The sequence below is a fragment of the Brachionichthys hirsutus genome, chromosome 14 (genome assembly GCF_040956055.1).
Source record: "Brachionichthys hirsutus isolate HB-005 chromosome 14, CSIRO-AGI_Bhir_v1, whole genome shotgun sequence".
In the NCBI taxonomy this organism is placed as follows: Eukaryota; Metazoa; Chordata; class Actinopteri; order Lophiiformes; family Brachionichthyidae; genus Brachionichthys; species Brachionichthys hirsutus.
Window position 1 is genome coordinate 10,902,085 of NC_090910.1, and position 22,867 is coordinate 10,924,951.

The 22,867-nt window shown below is 45.5% G+C and overlaps 1 protein-coding gene across 1 annotated transcript in view; it reads right to left on the reverse strand.

The window, feature by feature from the left end:
• Nucleotides 1–22,867, reverse strand: part of LOC137903839 (cadherin-7-like) — a 58,863-nt gene that overhangs the window by 26,181 nt on the left and 9,815 nt on the right. Inside the window, exons 2-3 of the mRNA XM_068747998.1 lie at nucleotides 10,611–10,905; nucleotides 3,858–3,977 (exon numbers count right to left, since the gene is read on the reverse strand). Coding sequence (XP_068604099.1) covers nucleotides 3,858–3,977; nucleotides 10,611–10,905 — 415 coding nt within the window. The remainder of the gene's footprint in view (nucleotides 1–3,857; nucleotides 3,978–10,610; nucleotides 10,906–22,867) is intronic.

The window sequence follows — 22,867 nt, forward strand, 5'->3', positions numbered from 1 at the left end:
TCACGGATCGCCGCGGCGACCCGCGAGGGTGGAAAGGGCTCCGTTATCAAGCGCTGTAGTCAACATCTTGCGCTGAAAAACATCCATTCGGTTGAATAGAAGCATATATTCCTCTGCGACCAGGTGTGTGAGCTGTGTTTGTGATATTGGGATTGAAGAATCGCATCTCCCACCCAATATCACGGGAGGCAGCCAGATTTATAGCCAGCCTTCAGCTATAATGTTCTCGATTTCGTGCAGTCGCCGCCGCCGCAGCACCGATTTGGTGCAGAGCGACGAAGGCGTGTGGAAAGAAAAGCACGGCAGGTGCGTGGAAGTGCCGCCGTGGTATGATCCGTCTTCCGCTAGCCTCGGCGGCGGCGTTTGGCACCGTGAGCTATATGGATTACACAGAGACCTGGATTTTCCCTGTAATTGAGTGCATTCGGTTTAATTAGATTCTCAGGCTGAGGGGGGGGGCAAAGCTCCAATCGGCCCGGCCTCCTCACATCTAAGTGCCTGTCAAATCCGGGTGTCATAGTCGCGTCGCTTTGAGAGGCAAGCTAAAACACCCGCCTTAAATTGTCATTAATCCTCCCATTCAGGCGCCTGGACTTTTCTTTCCTGCTAAATACATTCTGCTCGTGCAACTCCTGCCATTGAGCAGCGCGAGCGTGCACACATGCTTAGCGGCGCTAATGTGTGCGCTAATTGTCTTTAGAGGACTTTTGCTGTATCGCCAAGGTGTACGGCGCTAGAGGCAGCTGTTCAGATCTCCTTGAGCTCGCCATCAATTAGAGCGCGGGCCTTAACGGCATTACCGTTCCGCCGTCACCTTCAAACTAAACTACAAGCTATCAATCAATACATATTGCAAAGCGCTGTATTAACTGAGCACCTTTAGGCGCAGCGGCTTATGTTTTTTTTTTTTTGCCAACATTATGAATTGCACGGAAGTTATTTGAGCTATTTAGGATTAAGTACTTTATTTCCCCCCCCCCCCCCCCCCCCCCCAACGGGCACCTTGTAGATTCAATTTGGGATTAAGAGCAGAAGTAAAAAGAGACGAAAGGGAGCCAAGATGGTACCACCTAACGCCGGGTCGCACGCATCCTCCCCCCCCCCCCCCCCCCCGACTATTAGCCGTCCGCCACGTAATCGCTAGTGCAGAATGGAGCTGCAGAGCTTAGAGTGCATTTCAAGCCCAAGCACTTTGTCAAAGTCACCCTCCGCGATGGCCTGGGCGGGCGCTTCGAATGGGACTAATTAGCAGTTTGCAAAGAGAGAAGCGTGACTGTCAACCCACAACGCCGCATCCTGGGCTGTCGTCTAAAAGGCAGCGTCTCACCGCCCTCAGAGTGTCTCTGTGAGACGCTCTGTATTGAGAATATGATTAAAAAAAATAAAAAAATAGAGCTTCCGCGCTAAAACAGAGAAGAAACGGAAGGTCTAAAGGAGAACGTTCTGCGTTCTGATTGACAATTTCATCCCAAACTTCCACAGACAAGCACAAAACATAAAGACCACCACCGTCTGCCATCCGGAGCGCTCTGGTCCGGAATGCTGGATGATTCCCGGGATTGGTAGCTGTGCGAGAACACAGACCGCTCACAGTATTGCGATCGCAACGCATTAAAGCCTTTTGAAATATCAACCTTGGCATTTAAAAATTCCACTTGGCTTAATGAAAAGCACGTCATCGGCGGATCCTGTGAAAGAATGAGCTGCGGCCATCGAGCTGAACGGCTCCGAAGGAAAACATGACACGGGAGTAACGGGGGCCTTTATGGGGGGCTTTATGGGGCCTTTATGGGGCCGACATGCTGTTTGAACATCACTTAAGTAAATGTCTGCTCTCGCTCTAATTGGCATCGGCGTCGCAAAGCCTCACTCGAGACTCATCGAGGGGTTTGGGTGAGCTCGCAAACATTGATAGAGATCGACAAACAGCCCGGCAGGGGGGGGGGGGGGGGGGGGGACACACAAAATAAATCTCTTCCCGTCGCCTCGTTTGGAATTTTCTGCTTGACACAAAAATCTGATTTTTCTTTTTTTTCTTCATGATCAGACTTTTAATTACTCCAGAAATAAAGAGAAATTGGGACCCATTATCTGAAAATGGATCACTGGCCGTGACAAATGCGACGACAGAAGAGGCAGCACTTTAAAATATTAAAAACCGCAAACAGAATAATAAATACAAATGTCGGTAAGTGGTGTGTTAAGAACTAATGACACCGCCGGAGCTTATGTTTTTTTTAAAGGAAACCAGCCAAGCATAATCCACTAGCATAAATTCTCATTTCCCAAAGGTAGTTCTTCTTGAAAGGTAACTAAATTAAGATGAAGGCGAAGGTAAGCGAGTGAACGCGTCCTAATATTTCTCTCAATTACGGGCGTGTCTCGTACTTTTTCAAGAAAAAAACACTAAAGAGAAATTTATCATCAGCTTCTGTACGTCTAGGGAGGCGTGTAGCAACGATGCGGTGGCGGCGCGAGCCCGCAGGATTTCCCTTTTGAGGTTGTTGTTGAGGTTAGCCCTGTCGAACAAGAGAACGGCTTTCCATGCTTCAAAGTCGAGGTGGAGATAAGGATTCAAACCATCAGCCAAGCTAACGACAGATGAAGCTAGCAGCTAGCTGGTGAACACGGCGTGGCGTCAGACATTGGTGGAGGAAGGGTTTCAGTTCATTAAGGAACAAAGACGCATAAATTAGAGAGGGATTTACACAATGTACGTTTCTAAAGTGCGTCTGGACTGATCGGGGCTCTTTCAAGCTAAAGTGTCTGTCATTTTCATCTTAAATGATGACAACGATGAAAAATAATTACATTTACTGACACTCATGGATTTGTTGCATCATCACCAGGAAGCCCAAATTAAGGAGACTTCAATGTTTTAATGCATTAATTACCCGGAGAAGTTGTAATTTTCCAAGACGAATCAAAGATTTGGATCCTCCGAGGAATTCCAGGGAATTGAAGGCTCGAGAGAATCCACGAGGAGCGAATTCATTTAGTGTGTGTAAAAGATGCCCTTCTTGGGATGTAAACTCATTTATCCTGAATGCCCCATTTTCCTCAGGTGGGTGGGCTCATTGGGCATTTACAGCGAACCTTACAGGCTACCGTAGCATTCCCGTTGTCGGGCTTCCCTCCCGCTAGATTAGAGCGTGAACAATCAAAGGCACGGTGGCGCTTTCAGCGGTTTGGGAATTAGAACTAGAATGTGTGCACTTGTGCGGGATGAAGCCTAATATTATAAGATATTGTTCCGCTTCCTCGCCAGACGAGTTCACATGAAGTGGCGTAGCCTCGGCAGGGCGGCGGCTAATGAAGCAGCTATCGGCCGCAGCGACAAGTCAACAAACCGCCACACAGCTTATCCCGCGCTTCGCTCCTTCCCTTTTCTGAGCCGTAGCTGTTTACTCGTTTGATTGCTGTTTTATTGCAGCCAGATGCGTTCTTTAAAACTCACCGCTTTGACAAAATAAAATAAAAAGTCATTGGTGTTTTTATTATCGGGATCCGGGGCACCGAAGTTTGGGGCGTTTTCCAGGGCAACTTTAGTGATAGTCAATCGCTAAATCGCTGGTACATTCTTGCTGCGCGGCAAGAGCGCTAACCACTACACCGTGTCATACTGGTGTTAAACTAGACATTTTATAGTTAGCGAGTTTTGCACTCCTTTCTGATACTCTTCCTTTCTCATTGAGGAAAAGAAAGCTTAAAAGTGCATAAATAAAAAACGCAAATATCTGCTGTACGAAATGCTCCAACGTCGGCACCCAATCGCTTTAAAGTCAGGCGTTCCCATTCGCTGGTGGCGTCCTTGAACGCACCGCGGCGATACCTGTGGACGGCATCCCTTTACCAACCTGTCTTGGGTTCCACTGAGAAGTAGGGCTGTCCGTGGACGATGCTGTAAACCACCCTGGCGCTGTTCCCGTATGTCGGGTCGTCTGCATCAGTGGCTGCCACTTGCACTACCATTGTTCCTGTGGGCAGACAGCCCTTCATTAGTTTCCAAGGCAACATCCAGAAAACATGTCAGACTGAGCTAAATGTGGAAACAGTCATTACATCAACAGGCTGTGTGACCAACTCCGCTTGAAGGGGGGGGCAATAAAAAATATGCAACTTCTGAAGCGATAAATAATCTCATTAGTCATTAGTCATCACATTGTCTTCCTCCAGGCGGGGCTGCTGTTACTTAAGGTTTGTATCACGCTGCGTGTCTTTTTTTTAATACAACACGCCTGATTTAAAGGCAATTTGCCACCAGCAACACCAAAAGAACATCCGACATGTGTTGCATTCAGGCTCTCGGCTTCAGACGTAGGAAAGCAAATTGCACCTTCCATCGTCGGGGGCGACGCCATGCGGGAATGAAAGTGCAGTTCCTGGCCTTCAGACATTGTTGTTTTGCCATCGCTTCATTTTCATCCCGCAGATCCCCCAAGAGCGTATTTTCCCAAGAACTTCAATCTGTTTGTAGTAATTTAACAGCCAAAACGGGCTCTGCTACAAGTCGACGCCGCTTTTAAGTTGTACAAAGAAAGAAAAAGGCAAAGGCGTGAATTATTATGCGTCTCGTGTCACGCTTGTGTCAAAAAAGTTGTTTAGGTTTTTGAAGATTCAAAGACTTTGAATTCGTCCTCCAGCGATGACACGGGCAGACAGAGCCTTGTTGCGTCGCACTAATTATGCCTCACTTTGACTTCTCACATGAAAAACTGTATGGCAGAATTTTTTTAGAAAATAACATTTGTAGTTTTTTTAGATTTTTGTAACTTTTTAAATATTCGTTTCTTCAAATTCTCTAGATGAAATGGTTGTTATTGTGCACAGATGGCAACACATCCAACTACTGATTAAGAGGCCACAAACTTTTGATATGTGGTGAGGGAAAATATTACCATGGCAACGAGATTTTACTGCCCATACATATCTGATGTGTTGTTTGTTTATGATGCTGCGCAAACCTTTTATCGCTTTCGCGCAGACGAAGGCAGGTCTCACTGTTTCATGAAGTACTTCCACTTCTGTTTTTACTACATTTAACCCAAACAACAGAATTATTCTATTCATAAATGGGTGAGCTAGGCCTGGAATACATTCAGGTTGACCTATATACAGCATCTATACCGCAATTACAGCAAATGAATCCTTATTTAGCCGTGAAAACACACCATTGAGAGAGTTCTCTCAATTTCTACACTCATTTAAAACGACTGCTTCAAACTAAATTAAGGGGCTTCTCTGTATTATTTCATTCACGATTAGAAATATTTGACCAGATCCCCTAATTATCATTTCGAGGTATTATTAAGATGTATAAGATGATCATAAAAGACAAAACCAATCCAGGCGGCAGATTAACACTTTGACACATTAATAAGAAAATCTCTCTTTTAATAAAACTAGTAGATTTCAAAAGGTGATTTTCACTTTAATTTAAATGTAAATTTACTACAAACGATTAGATGGCTTTAATATTCCGTCTCTTTTGCTGCACATAAAATCTGCATCGCAACTCCCCCTCGTCCCATTGGCCAACAGCCGAGTTACTCCATAACCATGGGCGGGTCTCTTCTCTCATTTGTCGGTTCCTCTCTAGTTAGCTATTTAACCAATGAAAATGTTCAATCACTGTGAGCCTTCTGGTCTCTCCTTCAAGGCAGCAGCATTGGAGAAATCATTTTTAAAAAGACTGAAATGCTAATAAAGAGTCGTATTATAAACTTTGACATGTGTTTAAATATATTTCCTATATGGAGGAAAGTCAAATACATTTCAGGAAATTTAGCTGTGAAGCGCTATTGGAGTTAGCAACCTAATTTAAAGTGCATGCCAGTCAACCGCAATGCTAAGCAGCCAACACTCAGGCTAAGGTAGGTCTGATTGGAAGCAGAGTAATCTGATTACACTCTAGGATACATCTTGGATTATCTAGAATGTAATTTGAAAGAAATGAAGCCCCAAATTTCCTCTCAGTTTGCAAGAATGAAATTTGTTCCTCCTCTCGAACGTGATCCCTGCTGACAGCGGCTGTTGCTTCATGCAGCGCTGCATTGTCCTCGTCGCGCTCTTCCTCCGAGGAACAAACAAAGACACGTCTCTTTTCATCGGCACAACGCGGCTCGGAAAGGTGATGCGCAAAAAGCGTTCGGATCCTTCACAAAGAAAACACAATCAGCAACAAAATAAATTTCAATAGGTTGATTATTACGTAATAAGCGAGCCTCGCTGCGCCCGCTGGGTCGGCTTATTGTTTACAGGCGAAGAATTGATCACCATTCGACAGGAAAATTAAATTGAATTGAAAAATCTTGCTGGAAAAATTCAAATTCCGTTTATGTCTCAATGTGGACACCAACTACACAATGAATGATATTTATATTTAATAATAAATATGTGCTTTTCATTATATCCTTGAAGTGCTTCGATGACGTGATGCGGTTCACGCAGGAAGTGCTTGTTTTACTGTGAAGCAAAGGCTCTAATAAAAATCCCACTTTTTAAAAACGAGATGTGTTTTACAGGCTTTTACAGAATTAAGCGATCGTGGAACTGGAAGATTAGATTCCCTTCCCTGCAGCCCATAAAGCAGAATTAACAGGCTCTGGCCCTGGATGTGAACAATATGAACAATATATAATAGAAGAGAAGGGAGGTTTCAAAAAAAAAAAATATATATATATATATATATAAAGCATGGCGGAAGCTGGAGAAGTTATCGCCATCCCGCCGCAGAAGGACACCCAGATTATATCATCACCTCTTAGTCATGACAGGTTATATTACAGGTAGTTTAGGACAGCAAGGTCAGCGATATGAAAGAGAACTCGGGCCACGTCTAAATCTCTATTCCAGGTTGAGAGTTAAAATCGCTTCTCTCAGCGCTCGCCAGATGAGGCTGTAAATAAACTGACAACATGGACTGGGTGGTTTTTGAGGTTCCTTTCTTACAATATTGTAACAGCAGGATTCCCTTCAAATATTGCCCATCCTCATTGGCGCGGTGAATCCGATGTTCATGTTTTTGCGATATATTTTTTCTTCAGTTATTCCCAGCAGCAGCAAAACATGTTTCCCAATCATTTATTTTTATTTTTTTGCATCCTGGGTGAACAACTGTCATCTGCCGGTAATGAAAACAAATGTGGCGCGCTTAATCCGAATGGGGAGACAGGTATTCTCCACCCGCTCGCATACACGATTGCATCCAACTTCTTTTCTTGTCCAACTTTTTTAGGAACTCAAACTGCCGTCTTCCGCATGCAGAGTTACAGAATTCAAATCAAAGGTCATTTCAGTGTTAAAAATATTCTGCACGAGCCGAGCGATGCCTCGGAGAGGTTGGTGTTGATTGGATTGATTGGATTCACACCTGCGTCCCACTATTTCAGGTGTGTGTGTCTGTGGGGGGGGGTTATTGCAGAGAGTTTCAGTCACATTCATTTAAAACTGAAAAAATTATATACAGCACTTCTGAAGAAAGTTACCGACTACCTACTGTTCTTGTACGTGTGGTTTGAAGTTTAGAACATTCGTGGTGCAATTACTGGGTCCGCCTTAATCTGATACAGCTACTCTGCCAGAATTACTACTTTCATAAGGCCAATTATGCTGCTTCACACTGTTACAGCTGAATAATCCAAGTATGTTGTAGCATCAACAGCGCGGACGTCAAAGGACTGCGTTAGATTTAGATGTGTTTCTAGTATTATGCAACGACACGGATCAAAAAACACTATAATGAAGTTTAGTTTGGTACCAACTTTAAATACAGGCCAGGAACAGAGATACAGGAAGTTTTATTCACCTATATTTAAGATGCTGATGATTCCGTGAACTTGAAATGTATTATACTATTTCATAGTCAAACACGCTGGGCGACCCCAGGGGGGTAAACATGTCACGAATGAACAATCACATCATCCAAAAAGACAGCAAGCAGTTGGGACAGAGCTGCTGTGCTGCCCCGCATCCGACGCTACGAGCAACCCGAACGGGCGATGCAAAGTGGAGCCGGCGCGACAGCGAAGCTTCAGCGATGACGCAGATCAAAGAGGATGCAAATGGAACCAGAATCATCAAACGACGCTCCCATCCTTGAGCTCCACGCTCGTGAATTAGACGGGCACAATGACGGCCGGGTGCTGAGTCGTACATTCTGGAGCCGCGGCCTTGGGTTGACATTACATTCTCTACGCTGGTAATGAGCCATCAGCCGGCTGCGCCGAGGCGTCCGACCGTCCCACCTCCAACTGTCATGGCGCTCTCTCGTCGCGATTAAGACAAAAGCCTCCGGTAGATCCTCGGCGGGGGGGGGGCATAGCCTCTAATTACTTTAATTCATGATTTCCCCTAAATTGAACCCATTCGTCAGGAGTGCGGCGCCATTAATGATTTAAAGACATCTATGACAGAGTTATTGAGGACGAGAGGGGTGCTCGGTTCTTCCCTGTTCTTTATTGCGCTGTTGCTTTTAGAAGATATATTTAACCGCCGTGTCGGCCTCCTGTTCCTCTCTCAATGTTTAACGGAGACCTTTGCGGCATCTGGCGGGTAAATAAAGGCGTAACGGTGACCCCCGAGTCCCGGCGTCGGCGGTGTGAACGCATTCCTCCTCCGAGTTGCCGTCTTATCTCGGGTTAGGACACAAGACTCGGAACGCCTGTAGTCTAATCCTCTGGTTCCTTAAGCCGGAGTTCTGTACCCCCCGTCGACAGCCTGTGTAATCCTTCGGAGATCTGCGTGCCTGTGTAGTGCGCTAAGCAAAGCGCAGCTTCCACACCGGAGCGGCTCCCACCGCTCCTGCTGACATTTCCATTTTCACTCCGGTGGCTCCAGAAAGCCACAGACACCTTTCTTTTCTTTTATATCCCCATCGTCATGGCGCCCCACGCGATTGAGAGGATGCCAGCATCTCGTCTGGCTTTCGAGTTCTCAGAGATCACTGGCGTTAGAAAGTCTTTTTCATTTTCAGTAAAACCCTGACATTTAAAGCACTAAATATCAACTCAGCCACGCTATGAAGCGTTGAAGTACTTCTCATAACGCTGTTTGGGCGATTTAGTCTGTTTCACTTACAATTAGTTTGTCGTGTTCTCGAGTTAAATAGTTTGTGGATAAAATCAAAGACACAGATTTTTGACTTCGGTAGAAGAAATACCATCAGATTTAACAAGACGGCTACCAGAATGAGTTTATAGTATAATAAACAGAATGATCAGTTCACTGACTCAAGGAGGAAGTAAAATAAAGACATGTTTCATTTTAGAACAAGCAGAGATTGGAAATTTAACTCAAACCTCCATTTCTAGTCTTTAAAAGCTTGAGAGTGGACCGATTGCTGCTTCTCAGTCTGATAATGAATAATGATACAAGCTGCAGAATGAACAGCAAAACAAATTAAACCACATTTATAATCACTTTAGACATAAAAAAAAAGAAAATAAATAAATTATATGACCCATTTTTGATCTTGAGAATGTATTATGTGATTGCATTGAACTGAGGTTCGGGGTTAACATCAAAAAACCATCTGAGAAAATAAATCAAATTTTAATTCTTTGAACTTGTCTAATATTTAGTTGTCTTAGTATTTTTAAACCAAGTGAAAACTGCAAATGACTTCTTTTCTGGCATCATGAAATGTATTTTCAGAGACGTTTAAAGCTGTTATTACTGACTTCTATTAGCTCAAGGTTCAGTTAGCACTGGCCCTCGTTAGCGCTGACTCCTTTGAGCACTGGCCCCTTTTAGCACTGTTTCCTGTTAGCAATGGTTCCTATTAGCTCTGTCTTCTTTTGACACTGCTTCCTGTTAGCACTGGCTTCATTTAGCACTGCTTTCTGTTAGCAATCCTTTCTATTAGCTCCGGCTTCTTTTGGCGGCGGTTCCTGTTAGCATTGGCTTCTGTTTGCACTTGCTAATGCAAACCTGAAAGGCCTTTGGCCTTCTTAAGTCTGATTCAGACCTGAAGTTTGCTGGAGTTTACTTTCTTCATCACCATTGCTACGCTTTGACGTCTGTGCTGCCATATGTGCGGTGATAAATATGTAAATGACGGCACAACATCAGATCACAATAAATTCAGTCAAACTTAATTGACAGCAATTTAGGGTCAGTACGACATATTTCCCGAAAACCAAAAAGTCTACATTAGATGGTAAACTGGACAATTAATAACGAAAACACAACAACAATAACCGAGAGCAGCTTTGGTGAAGTGATGGGATACTTTGAGTGACATGTTAATTTCCATATAAAGAGCACACATATATCAAAGTTAATCAGAAAAGAGGTCACTTTCTCTCCTTCATGCACCTGTGACGCATGTCGCCGTGGCTCATTTGCATCTTCTAACATTTTGCACTTGTGCGTGACCTATTCATAGAGGAAGAAGCAGCCCTTTAAAAAAACACGGAGTTCGATATGACGACCCCCACCGGGATCATAATTCAAACGGATAACAGAAATATAGAAGTAGAAGTTTTTAATTAGTAGAATGGTTTTATAAATGGCAGTCCAGCCAGCGCATCTCTTTTCAAGACTTTTGTTAAAGGATAGATGCTGTGATGTATTTATTTCTTTTTTTTTAGACAAGCAGGGAGGCTTACCTAAGGGTGACATCTCTGGTACCCCCGCTAAGTACGGCCCATCCAGAAACTTCGGCTCATTGTCGTTTATGTCCTGGACCTTGACCACAAATTGAGACATGGGCTCCACGGGCAAATTGGTGAGTCGGTCCACAGCTTGAGCTTGAAGGGTGTAGTAGGCCTGCGCCTCTCGATCAAGGCGCTTTGTGGCGTGGATGTCTCCCGTGTTCTCATCAATGGTGAAGATGGAGCTGGAACCTTCGCCGGATAACACATACTTCACCTTTCCGTCTCCTTTGTCCACATCTGAATGGAGCTGTTGGCAGAAAAGAAGGAAATGGGAACATCGGGATGAAGATGGCCGTAATGGAAAGCGGATAATCTTTTAATAAGAAGAGAAAACATTAGCGCTGATGTTCGATTGGGAGGGCCTCAAACCCAATGGGGTACCATAGTAATTATTCAATAATAATAATGGCATGAAGATGAGACTTTACATTATGCATTCAGGGATAAATTGATTAAACTGGAATTGAAATTGGGCAGTATTTAGTGCAATTTGTAAGTATCTCATAATCGAGAGTATTAAAATTTGTAAATATCACATTAAATATTCAGTTTATGGTTTGACGTTTGAGCCCAAAAGACACGTGGCAAACACACGGGGTGAACACACATCATGTTTACTGCATAAAAATGCGAATCAGATCAGAGGATCAAAGCGGGCGCCATTTGCGCATGAATTAATTATGCGACACGGTCCCATCGTGATTTGCAATTTGCTTAAAATAATGGATTGGAATGGCTCCGCTAAGAGCGAAGCCACCGCCGGTTACCAAAGTAATGGTCATTAAAAATGATTAAACTAGGAATTTTCAATCAAAATCTGCAACAATAAGTAGCTCATCACGCGGAAAGGAGCTATTATTGAATCAATGAAAGGGTGGCGCGCGACTGAATTTGTATTTTTCGCTCGCTTTCTGTCTGGAAATCTATTTTACGGAAAAATAACTCTGCCCCAGCGGAGAACCTTCTCGGTAGGTGGCCTGATTCTCATTTGGCCCGGCTGAAGGATCCGATATCCAAATGCAGGAAAGCTGGACTTTTTCATGTTGTGCTGCTTTTCATAATTTTTTTAACAAGAGGAGCGCAGACGGTTTAGAAGATGAGATGTCCTCTCTGCACTCTCTCACTGACACATCTGTATTTCGTGGCATTTGGAGAATGAAGGCTGGAATATTCAACAGAACGGAGCATTTAAATACAAAATGCGGCTCCGAGTTCACCGTCTACTCCTGACAGAAATGGATCCTACAGGTTTCTCTTCATCTGGGAATTAATAGCCTGAGCTGAGGTCATATACGGAAAAGTACTCTGTTAGATTAGTCATTTTTAATGTCTGTGTAAACCATTGTTCTCTAAAATTAGTGCCGAGCCAAATAATGGTTCAGCTCACGACTTCCAATCTCTCCCGGTTCAAAGCGCCAAGGCTACGGTGATGGAATTGGCTCGGATATTATTAGATGTTTCGTAAAAAGACGTTCTGGGTTGACACCGAAATCAGACAAACGACTTTTCGTACCTGCATTAACCGTCTGCGCGCGCTCGCGCTTTAGTCTCAAAAGAACAAGACGTGATTTTTAAGACCCCTCCTCAAAGGAAGATATCCTTGAAGGAGACTTAAAAAAAAAAAAAAGAAGAGTTGACGCGAGTATCCGACCTCGGACGATCCCGTTTGAAGTGACAACTGTCTGATGGCCATCAACCGCTTCGATGTGCCGAACATCAGAGGGATCGCAGACGACATAGCCATATATCTTAAGGGAAGGCCGCTGTTGTTATTCAAAGGCGGGCGGGCAGACCATTCTCAGCTGTCAACATTTAGCAGAGCAGAGATCGCCCGTCTTTAATCCGTCACCTCCCGCATGACAAAACACCTCAATTAACTGCAAAGCAGGCAGAGCGAGCTGTCGCCGCGTTTCACTGACTTTCTTTTCTCGCTAGTTGCCGTTGAAACTGTCGAGACTGAACTCTTATTTTGGACGCGTAATATCAACACCTCAACGGAGCGAGCGCTCAATCTTCCCAAGTGTTGTGAATGTTGTTGCCACCAAACCAATAAAATCAGGAAAGACCAGGTGGAGTAGACAGATGGATGTCGGTCTGTTAAAAAAAAAATAAAGTACCCTTCCCCTCTCCCAAGGCGAGCTCAATTTAGCCTATTGCACTGCGACAAATGGGCTCCATAAAGTTTAAAGCGGAGCGTGAACATTGCAATCTTAGAGCGGCTCTCGAGTTCTTTAGCGCTGCAACCGCCGGCCGTCGTTTGTGTCGTTTCAAACACGATGCCTGATGGAGCCAACAGGACGCCATTGTAGAGGAGTGCAGTGGAGAGCTGCAATCAGAACGCTGAATGTTGTGTATTTGGTGCTTTTATTTTGAAGCCAGATAACCACATCTGGACTTTATTGTTTCTGTTTTGTAGTCATTTCATTTGTCCTTATCCAAAACAGAAACTTCAATTTACGCTTTTGTATTTTAAAATGAAAAATAAATCCCCTTTTCTTTTATCTGAAAGCAAATATTTTCTGAAAGGAAAGTAGAATTAACAAAATGTATGCGACGCTCCTCCTTTCCGAGGCTCGCGTTCTATTCTCCGCTCTTTGTCTGATAAGATAAAGAGAACGCAGCGTAGCGTCCTCTGCTGAAATAGAAACCCTTCTGCAAACTTCAGGGTCGATACAACAACCACATTAATCGAGCTATCAAACCCATGTAAGCCGAACTCCAATGGGTGCAGCAGTTTCCCTGCATTGCTTTCAAGCTGATGAACTCTTCCGGGAGTCGGATGAAAACAATGTCGGAATCTCCTTGTCAGGCCGGCGTGTTTTCTCCAGGCGGCCGAATTACCGCTCCTGAACTGAGGTGGCGCCGAGGAGGCGCCGCTGCCCATGACAGACAAGAATCCTTTACATTTCAAGGTGAATTTCCTCCACCCTTTGCTGTTTAACTACCTCCGTACCCTTCGCCGGGGTGGGCGCTAATGTAAATCCAATTTCTCCGACACGTCTGGGACGATGTGACATTTGGGTCCCGGAGAGCTTCTCTGTTTTTCCCACCACTGTTTGATCCCCTGTCGAGAGAACCACGCTAAATAACAGCTCGCTCTCTACACACTAAAGTCTATGAGGCTACAGGATTTAGAATATCCTTACATTTAATAAAAAAGTATTTTATCTTATATATATATATATATATATATAAATGTTATATACACACTCACACAGAAGTGCTGCTCGAACTCTTCCTTCAATTTATTTGTAAATGTCAACATCTCATTATGAGATAAATAACAATGGCCTTTCGGGTTCTGCATCAGCACCGCGGGGGGGGGGGGGCAATGATTAGGTCGATATTATATTGGTCGCACTGAAGGAGTACATGCTGAACAGAGTATACGACACCAAAGGTCTTTTATTAATGGAATCCATCAGCCCGCTGATGGATGCTGCATTAGCGGCATAATGATTGCATCGGTTGTGTCCTCAAGGCTCAGCATGCACCCCCCCCCCACCCCCACCTCTCTTATGGAGCTCGCAGTGTTTATTCACCATCTCCTGCTGTCAGGAGCAAACTTGAGGTAAATTGTCAGCCGTGGAAGAGTCAACATTTAATCTGGAGGTAGCCGTCCGTGAAAGTTTGTTTCCAGTAAATGCCATGGACGAGAAGGGCAAACAACAAAAAACAAAAAAGCGACGGGCCACAGAGCCTGCAAACCCGGTCAGAGGTCAAACACACTCTGCTCTCTTCCCTGAACTCTTTGTCTTGCTTCATTTGCTACTATCTATCCGACAGGATGGCGTAGCGACCAGCTGTTCCACCGCTAAATCTCCCAGCGCCGACTAAGACATTAAATATGCATATCTTGGCGGCGCTTATTAAAAGTATCGGCTGGTCAAATACTTTTCTCTCTCATTAATCTTCGCCCTGTTTTAAAACAGTCGCTTCTCATTTGCAGGCGGTATTTGAAGTTTCAACTCTGATTACTTTTACCGGGCGCCGCAGTTGCTTCTCTTGCAAAAAAAATAAATGTAAAGACTCTTCAATAATTACTTTCCTTGCGACCCTCAAGGCGAGCGGTGGCGCCGGCGCACGATGCGGCGGCGGCGTGGCTCAAAGGCACTCCCGGGGATTTGGTGAAGGAGGGGTGGGATCCGAACACAAACCCTCCTGAAAATCAGTGCTGACACTTATCATTACTTTGTATGCAGGCGGTTCTCCGGATGGCAGCCTGTTAGCTTTGTGTTTGCTTGTTTACCTTGTAGCAAGGGAGGCCGGGGGTGGGGGCAAAAGAACGCCTTACAACTCACCGATTCAAGCTCGTCCTATCGACAGAACTGCTGCACAATCTACTCAAATGGTTCGAGCACTTGAATTTCCATTTTTGTCTCATTCACTGCTGCACAAAAACTCCCAGTTCCATTTTATTCCTCTTTTGCGCCCGTTTGGCTCGGAAAACTAGAGGCCTGGAGTTAAAAAGGAAAAAACAAACTAAAAGTAAAAGTGCCCCCCCCCCCCCCCCCCCCCCAGCATGCACGTTTCGAGCTTCGTATTTGTGTCTTTCTTAAGGAGATGATGATCTCTGCTATTCAGCAGCCTGTGCACAATCCAGAACGGATAACAAAGGCCCGCACCTACGGGCAACCTGTGAGCAATACCGGATCCGGTGCGCCAAAACAGCCGGAGCTGATCCTGCTCAAGAGCCCTTCATCAGCAGGCGCCCTCCAGATATTTCACAGAGCGGCTCGAATAGCGGGGGCAGCCCAAGCAACCAAAAAACACTAAAGGTCTCACGCTGATGAGGTTGAGCCCACATCGGTTCCACATTACAACCCGTCCCACTGCGTCAACAACGTCCATCGTTACCCATCTGAACTGAACTGATGCTGGATATCAGCCGTGTTTCTGGGGTCAGGATCTTAGAACGAAACATGCATGAAGCTCAGATACAGACAGATGGTTTGAGGATTGGTTATTCTGTGTCGGAAAAAAAACTAATCTAAATACGCAGACGGGGGCCTCGGCGCAGCTGTCGCCGACATGAGCTCTCGCCGTGCTTGGCTTTCTATCCGTTCACTCTGGTGAGTAGCCGTGGCGCCGCTCCTCGATCATTCCGGGTTGGGAGGTGGAGAATCGGCATCACCATGGAGAAGCTATTAGCTGCCACACAAGACATCCTCAATAAATCTCCTCATCCTCCTTTTGTTATACGATTTTATTACTGCTCCTTCTTATTATTCTTATCTTATGTTCTTCAAAGCTTTGTTTTTCTTTCATTCTTTTCAAATCCTTCGACAAAGTCTGCAGTTTGCTTGACTTTTATTTTGAAAGGCACTTTGACACCTTTTTTTTATTTAAGCGTGACGCTAACCGAGTCATTTATTCCGTAAGGACGCACCTGAGCGACACAAAAGATGTTTATTGTAGTTAAGCTCCGTGTGAGTCACTGCAGCCGTTTGTTATTTGCAGAAGCATGAAGTTATTTGTGAGGTAAATTAAGAGATTTAATAAGTTTAGCATTTTCTGACTCCTTTTTACTTCCTCGGATGGAAATATTTTAAAGCACGCAAAGATTCCGTGCAGATGGAGGAAAATGTTTTCCTGTTTAAACTGTCATGTTTGTCACGTTAACACATTTTGGAGACTCTTGTCACTGCTGCAGACGACGGCGGCGTCTGCTATGCTAAGTTTTGCACCACCTACGAAAGCAAATGGGCAGATAGTTTGCAGCGAGGAACAGTTTAAAAGTTCATGGTGGTGTTGCTGATCAGGAAAAAAAATACTTTCAAATATGAGAAAATAATCTACAAGATTAAAAAAAAAAAGAAGCTTTAGTAGAAATAGTATAATTTTAAACAGTTTATTCTCTATAGGGAAGAACGGCTAAGTCCTGATCTCGGTTTAGAACCATGAAAACAAAATGAAAATTAAATTCAATAAATCTCATTTCTGTTCTGAATAAGCGATTTCCAAAAGTCCGCCTAACAGACGGCTGAATCTACACAAATAGACGTGTGATGGCTTGACAGCAGGTACGAAGCCGGGTGCGGAGAGCTTCTCTTCAGAGGATGAGCATGAAAATGCAGGGAGGCAGCCTTCAGCGGGGATGGGGGGGGGTTCAGCGCTCTCCCTCTGATGCCGTGACTGTTCACATAAGAGAATCGGCTTTCAATCAAAGTCAGGAAGGATTTTCCAACAATTCCGAATGCCATTTATGCACTCTGTCAGCATCATGCCGCGGCGGCTCCTGTCTGCGCCCGCCGGCTGAGTCGTAACGGGCGAGAGATAATAGCGCTGCTTCAATGTAGAGAGAGCGAGAGTGGATTTTCACAAAAATGGGCCTTTTAGTCCATTTTTGTCAAGATCACAGGGAAAACAATGACGCTTACGTGCATTTGTATCAAAGGACTTGAATGAACGCAGCCTGATTGATATATTACCTGTGGATCTTGGCCGATTTGGAATATTTTGTCTGATATAGCCACGATACAAAACCTCACATCTCCTCTGGCGGTATCCCGATTACAGATCATAAATGCTCACGCCGTGTATACAGTAGTGAAAACTCCAATTCAAGATCTGTAATTACAAACCCGAAATGGGAATTCAGCTGCACGGGGAATTTAATTGGTGCTATTTGGACACCGTGTCTGGTTCTCCTGGTCATAATTTCTCTAATTAGATTTTCCATTCAGCTCAATCATTAATTCGTAGTCAAAAAGTCATTAGAGTTGTCTCAAATGAAAGTTTGGACGACTCGGATGCATTGTGAAGCCCCACGATGCGACTCCGGTCGGCGTAGCAACGCATGAATCAACGTGATGATTTCATTGCAGACATCTCGAATCAATTAGTCAGAATCTATTTGAATTATTATTCTTCCTGCATAGACAGAAAACAAGATCTTGTAATTAAGACTGAAATCGTAGCGAGGCGTCTAATAAATAATAATAAAAAATGGCCGCCTGAAACAATCCTCAACTTGATTTTGTTTGTGGACGTACGTGGAATTAGAAATGGCCAAAATGAAACCTATCGGGGGTTAAAAAAAAAAGGCCTTTGCTGAGCAAATTCACGACAGCCAATAAGAGCATCAGGGATTTACTTCCTGATGTTGAGGAGGCGTCGGCTCCAGTGTGAGCGCTACACATAGCCTAGCATCAGCGCACTGCGAAAAACACTCCACATCCCATGCAGACGGTGAAGCTGCACATCCGGACGCAAAGATTTCAGACTTCCTGATTTATCCAAGCACATCGCGACAGAGTCCGGACCCCCCCCCCCTCCCCTTGACACGGACATATTAATTAAAGATGTTCAGGCGAGCCTTTCAATCTGGCGCCCCCTCTGCCTTGTCTGGCGCCACCGTGCCCGTTTGTCATCCACATCAATGGCAGAAATCACACGAGCAATCAGGGTGAGCGTTGGCTTCATTTCTTATTGTGCGTCTGCGGCGCTCAGATGCCCTTCATCACAGAGGAAGACAGGAATAGGCGCCCCTTTCAAAGCATCATGGGTGACAGAATCAAAGCTGTTTTCTCACACACACACAAAAAGGCTTTTCAGATGGCGTCGTGTGCGGCGCCGTTAGCTTTCATGTGAGCACCGGCGAGAATGAGCCGATTGATGGGCCCCGATCTAAATGGAGACGTGAACAGCGAGGACAGAAATCTATTTCCATTTGAGTTCATGTCAATACAAGATATCATCCTCAAAAACAGCTGTTAACACTCTGTCTGCTCAATAAAGACACCCCCCCACCCCCCCCCACCCCCACCGGGAAGCAGTTTGGCGGCGTTGACAAACGTGAGGTCAGAGCCTGTCGATCAGGCTTTGATGTGTTTTATCATTAGTTGAAAGGATAAATCTGTGTTATCTCAGCTGCGTATTAAAACGTCCCGGGCCTCTCCCAAATCTGGATCTTAAGCTCCCAGATCTGGATTATGATCTGTAACTAGATTAACCAGAGATTTGTAAGAGGTCTCCAACGCAGCAGGAAGAGGCCGGGAGTCCGGTGCACAAGTTTAAAGCAAAAAAAAAACAACAACAACAAGCTAAAGCGAGTCCACATTAAAGGAATGATGACTTTGTTCATGCAGACGAAGCGGCAATAGACCCAATAGCCTACTGAACGATGCTAACAAAGGTTCGGACGTTTGGCAACGGTTCCGTGTGTCGGTTCTGTTGGGGGTTCTGCGCTGCGACAACAATATAGCGCCGACGCGTCCGCTCCTTCCCTCCGGTGCGAATCTCTTTGAATCGATTCTCTCCCGAGTCCCACTGAGCACAACCGTCTCTTTAAAAAGATTCTGTCATCTGGAGCAACTTAAAGTTTTGTACAAACGATTCAAACACCGTCCAGGAAGGCAGAAACGATATCAAAGCGCAGGATGTTCAGAAAGGGACCGGCGCGTTTCCATCCTCGGGTCAAAACGCCACCGAAGAGCGACTTCACAGCCGCCGTTACCGCCACGGCGCCAGCTGTGTCGGGTGAAGCCGCCAACACTTCTCCCTTGTGATTAGCGGGCTCGCTAACAGCGGTCCACTTCCTGTGTAAAGTTACTGTGCAACTTTAAAAGACTACCCTCTGCCAACAAAAAAACGACAAGCCTCTCCAAAGTGGCTGCGTTCCATCTGTCTTGCGGCCGCTCCCCCCCCCCCCCCCTCCCTCGTTGGGCGTCCCATGAAAAAGGCGGCGGCGCTTTGTTAAAACTGGAGGCTGTAATGAGGATCATATCTCCACGGTAACGCAGCGGAATCCAGGCGACTCTGTATGTTAAGATGCCAATGAAACAACTGCAGCTACGATGGCCTGTATACAAAATGAGGCTTCATTCGTCCAATCACGGGTGAGTTCAACACAGGAAGTGGAAGGGTCCAATAAAGAAGGACGGGGGCGGATTCAAACATATGAATCTACACAAAGCTCTTCTTGTTTGACTGATAAAATAATGTTGTTGTTTTTATTTTTTTTACGCCTTTGCTAGGGCAATCCTGAAAGGGAATGCTAATGCTAACAAATAATCCCTGTCTTCAAACAAACGAGAAATTAATCCAGCACATCGCCAGCGTTTAACTTGTGACAAACACTGTTTTTCATCTCATTCACGTATTTTTTTCAGCGCTGACGCCGAAGCAGAAATGCTTTTGTTCGTTTACTCGTCTTTCCAAAGACGCTCGGTGCAGAAAACAGGCTTTCGATCGAGTTTGATGTGCCGTATTTTGATTATAATCCTGTTCGGCGAAGCGTCCTCAGACGCTCGGAGGAGGACCGTGCGAAGGCGACGGCGTCAATAATCTCTCCTCAGTCACAACAGCTCGCGGCCGACGGCCGACAAGGGCATTGAACGGTCCCTATATTGGAAATGTGGATCAGGAGGACAATAACCGGCAAGTAATTACCCATAAATCACTCAGTCTGGAGGACCAGCGATGGCTTCATTGGACCGCTGTGTCTTTCTGGGGTGTCCCGTTGGCTTTGGGGGGGTTTGAGGGTTTTTTTCACTGGATTTTTAACTAAAGGAAATTTCACCCGCACACATCAAACAGTGGGGGGACTGCACGCTCGTGACTCTGATGCAATCTCTTCATTCTAAGTTCCACGGATCAACATTCCTGTGGGATATTCCGGAGCAGCCTCCTCTTCCAGAGCTGCGTTTCCATACCGCGACGAAACAAGTCCTCGTCAGCGATGGCGTGCGGTGATGAGGGGGGGGGGGGGGGGCTAGGGGGGCGTCCGGATGAGCGTGACGTGAAGGGAAAGGGCAGGCCTCCTCGATGATGGGAATAAATACCGACTCCGCCAGTGGGAAACGATCCATTTGTTTAATGTGGCGTTTCCGATGTGAGACGGCGGTAATCCTGCAGCCTCGCCATGTGTATGTCGCCCCTCTGGAATTTGATCAGAGCTAAACCTGTTTACCAATGTTTGGAGCCTGACATTTATGGAAGGTGGCCTTTTGGTAAAAGTCATAGCTCGAGCGTGAAGCGGATTTGTGATGAGCCCGCGAGGCTCCTCCAGCAGAGGGACATATTTAGACACGGAGCCGTGAGTCCTCGGTGACGGGACGGCAATGAAAGATAAGCGTGGACCTGCCTTTAAGCACGCTAGCAATAGTCAGCTCAGGTTAACTCATTCAGCGCCAGCCGTTTTATTGTACGCAGCTTTCTTCTTGTGCTTTTTCCGTAGAAGTCGGAAAAAGCGGCGTCCAAAAACGTGCGGAGGCCAAAACGTCGCCGACAAGGACGTGCTTTCGCTGCGGTTACGCTACGCAGCTCTGGCAGGGGAACGCTGCACACTCGTTGCTCTGAAGTATTCCGCAGACGGCGAGGGAACGCTGAACCACAGAACTTCAACGAATACGATTGCATCAGAGTTATGAGTGTGCAGTTCCGCCGCCGTTTGATGTGGGCTCGTGCTTCAGGGTTAGAAGAGCTGAATGTTCCTTTGCTGGCAACGCTCACGCTGCAGGATGGGATGGGATGGGAAGCAGGAGAAGTGGAGACGGAAATGCAGCCTTTCCAGGATGACAGTTGAGATTCAGGGTTCATTCCTCTCCCGCAATGCATTTCCTCATCATTAGTTCACGCTGAAATCAATTCCTCTGCTTCAGCAGCGTCTGCCTCGTGTTGGATTTACCTCATTTCCATCAGGTTGTGTTTAACTTGCTCACAATGAATAATAAGTCCGTAAAAAGGCTCATATATATATATATGCAAATTGGAACTTAGGATGATGAAAGTGGTTGAAAAAGCAAAATAACAACATTGAAATCCTTGCATGACTGACCCCGTCGCGATGAGGCGGCACGGAACTTTCCCAAAGCTCCGCACAACGTGGAAGGGTTTGGAAGCCGCGCTCCATCCATGACATTTTCGAATCTCGCTGTCAATAGCGAGTCATCTTTGATTCCGCCTGCCACTTGAGGGAGAACCAATATGTTGTCCCTGTCACTGCGGCGCTGCCCGGAGTAGCGCAGACAGCGCCGGGGTGAGCAGCACATCGCTGCCGAAGAGCCCCGGAGGGCCAAGAGCCGAAGCGTCTGGAGAAGTTTGTCCAACGCGGTGTCACGACCCCGACAAATCGCAGCCAGGCCCGCGCGGCCGTGCGCGCGCTTTCCCGAACTGATGGTGTAACTAAAACAGCGCCAGTAACTGGATAAATGTCTCATAAACGCTGCTGTCTCGATTGATTCTTTAGCAAAAAAGTTAAATCTTCATGTCTGTATTAGCCCATGAAACCCTTAGAGCAAGTTTCACGATGTGTTTTCATTGAGTGGATCCATATCATGCCTCAAAAAAGTTGATCATTTAGCAAAATCGATTTTTTTTTTGCTGCTGCTTCACTGATACAATTTTTTTTTTGCACAAATCAACCGATCCGGGAATCAAAAAGTCACGAGAGTAGTTTTGCTTTTTTTGGGACCTTTGCCTTCTGGCTCAGACTCCTCATCGACACGACGGTCCGATACGACGCCTGCGCAGTCGGCGCCGCGTGGGCGAATTCAGCACATTGTTCCTCGTGTAATCAGATGCAACGTCTTCCGTCATGAGGTTATTATTCTAATTCTGCTCTAATTATATTCGACATATGTAACAGAAGCAGGTTAAAGGTGCCGTATGTTTTCCCCTTGTCTAAGGAATTAACATGCAGAATCCATATGTGGGGGGACGGGGGACGTATTGTCAGGTCATATTTGTTTATTTATGCATGTTATTTCGCCGACACAGAGGTCAAACAGAAGCATAGGCCTCCTCATCCATTATTAATGCTCAGTGCTGTCAAATGGCTTCGTGCATTTCCTCTCTGCTGGACCCGGCGTTCCTCTTTTCCGTTTAATGATTTCCCACAGCGGAGACACACCTGAAGCTGCGTCTGTGTGGGGGCGGAGGCACAGCGGTGACGTCATCTCGACATTTGCAGCTAAAAGTTTTTCACCTTTTTAAAAAGTTCGTTTCAGCATCTAATCTCAAATTTTTTGGACAAAATCTTTAAAAAAAAGAAAAAAAGAAGCGATTATCACGCGTTGAAATCCGTACACTTTGACAGTTTTGGAAGCGGCGCTAAAATTCACAGCAGGGCTTTTACATATTTTTCCATCTAGTCGCGCACGCGGCTTTCTGCAAGCAGGCAACCTCATATGATGCACTTTAATTGACACAATGCCATGTAAAGTAGAGCTGATCATCTCTGGGAACAGACGCAAATGACCCGACAA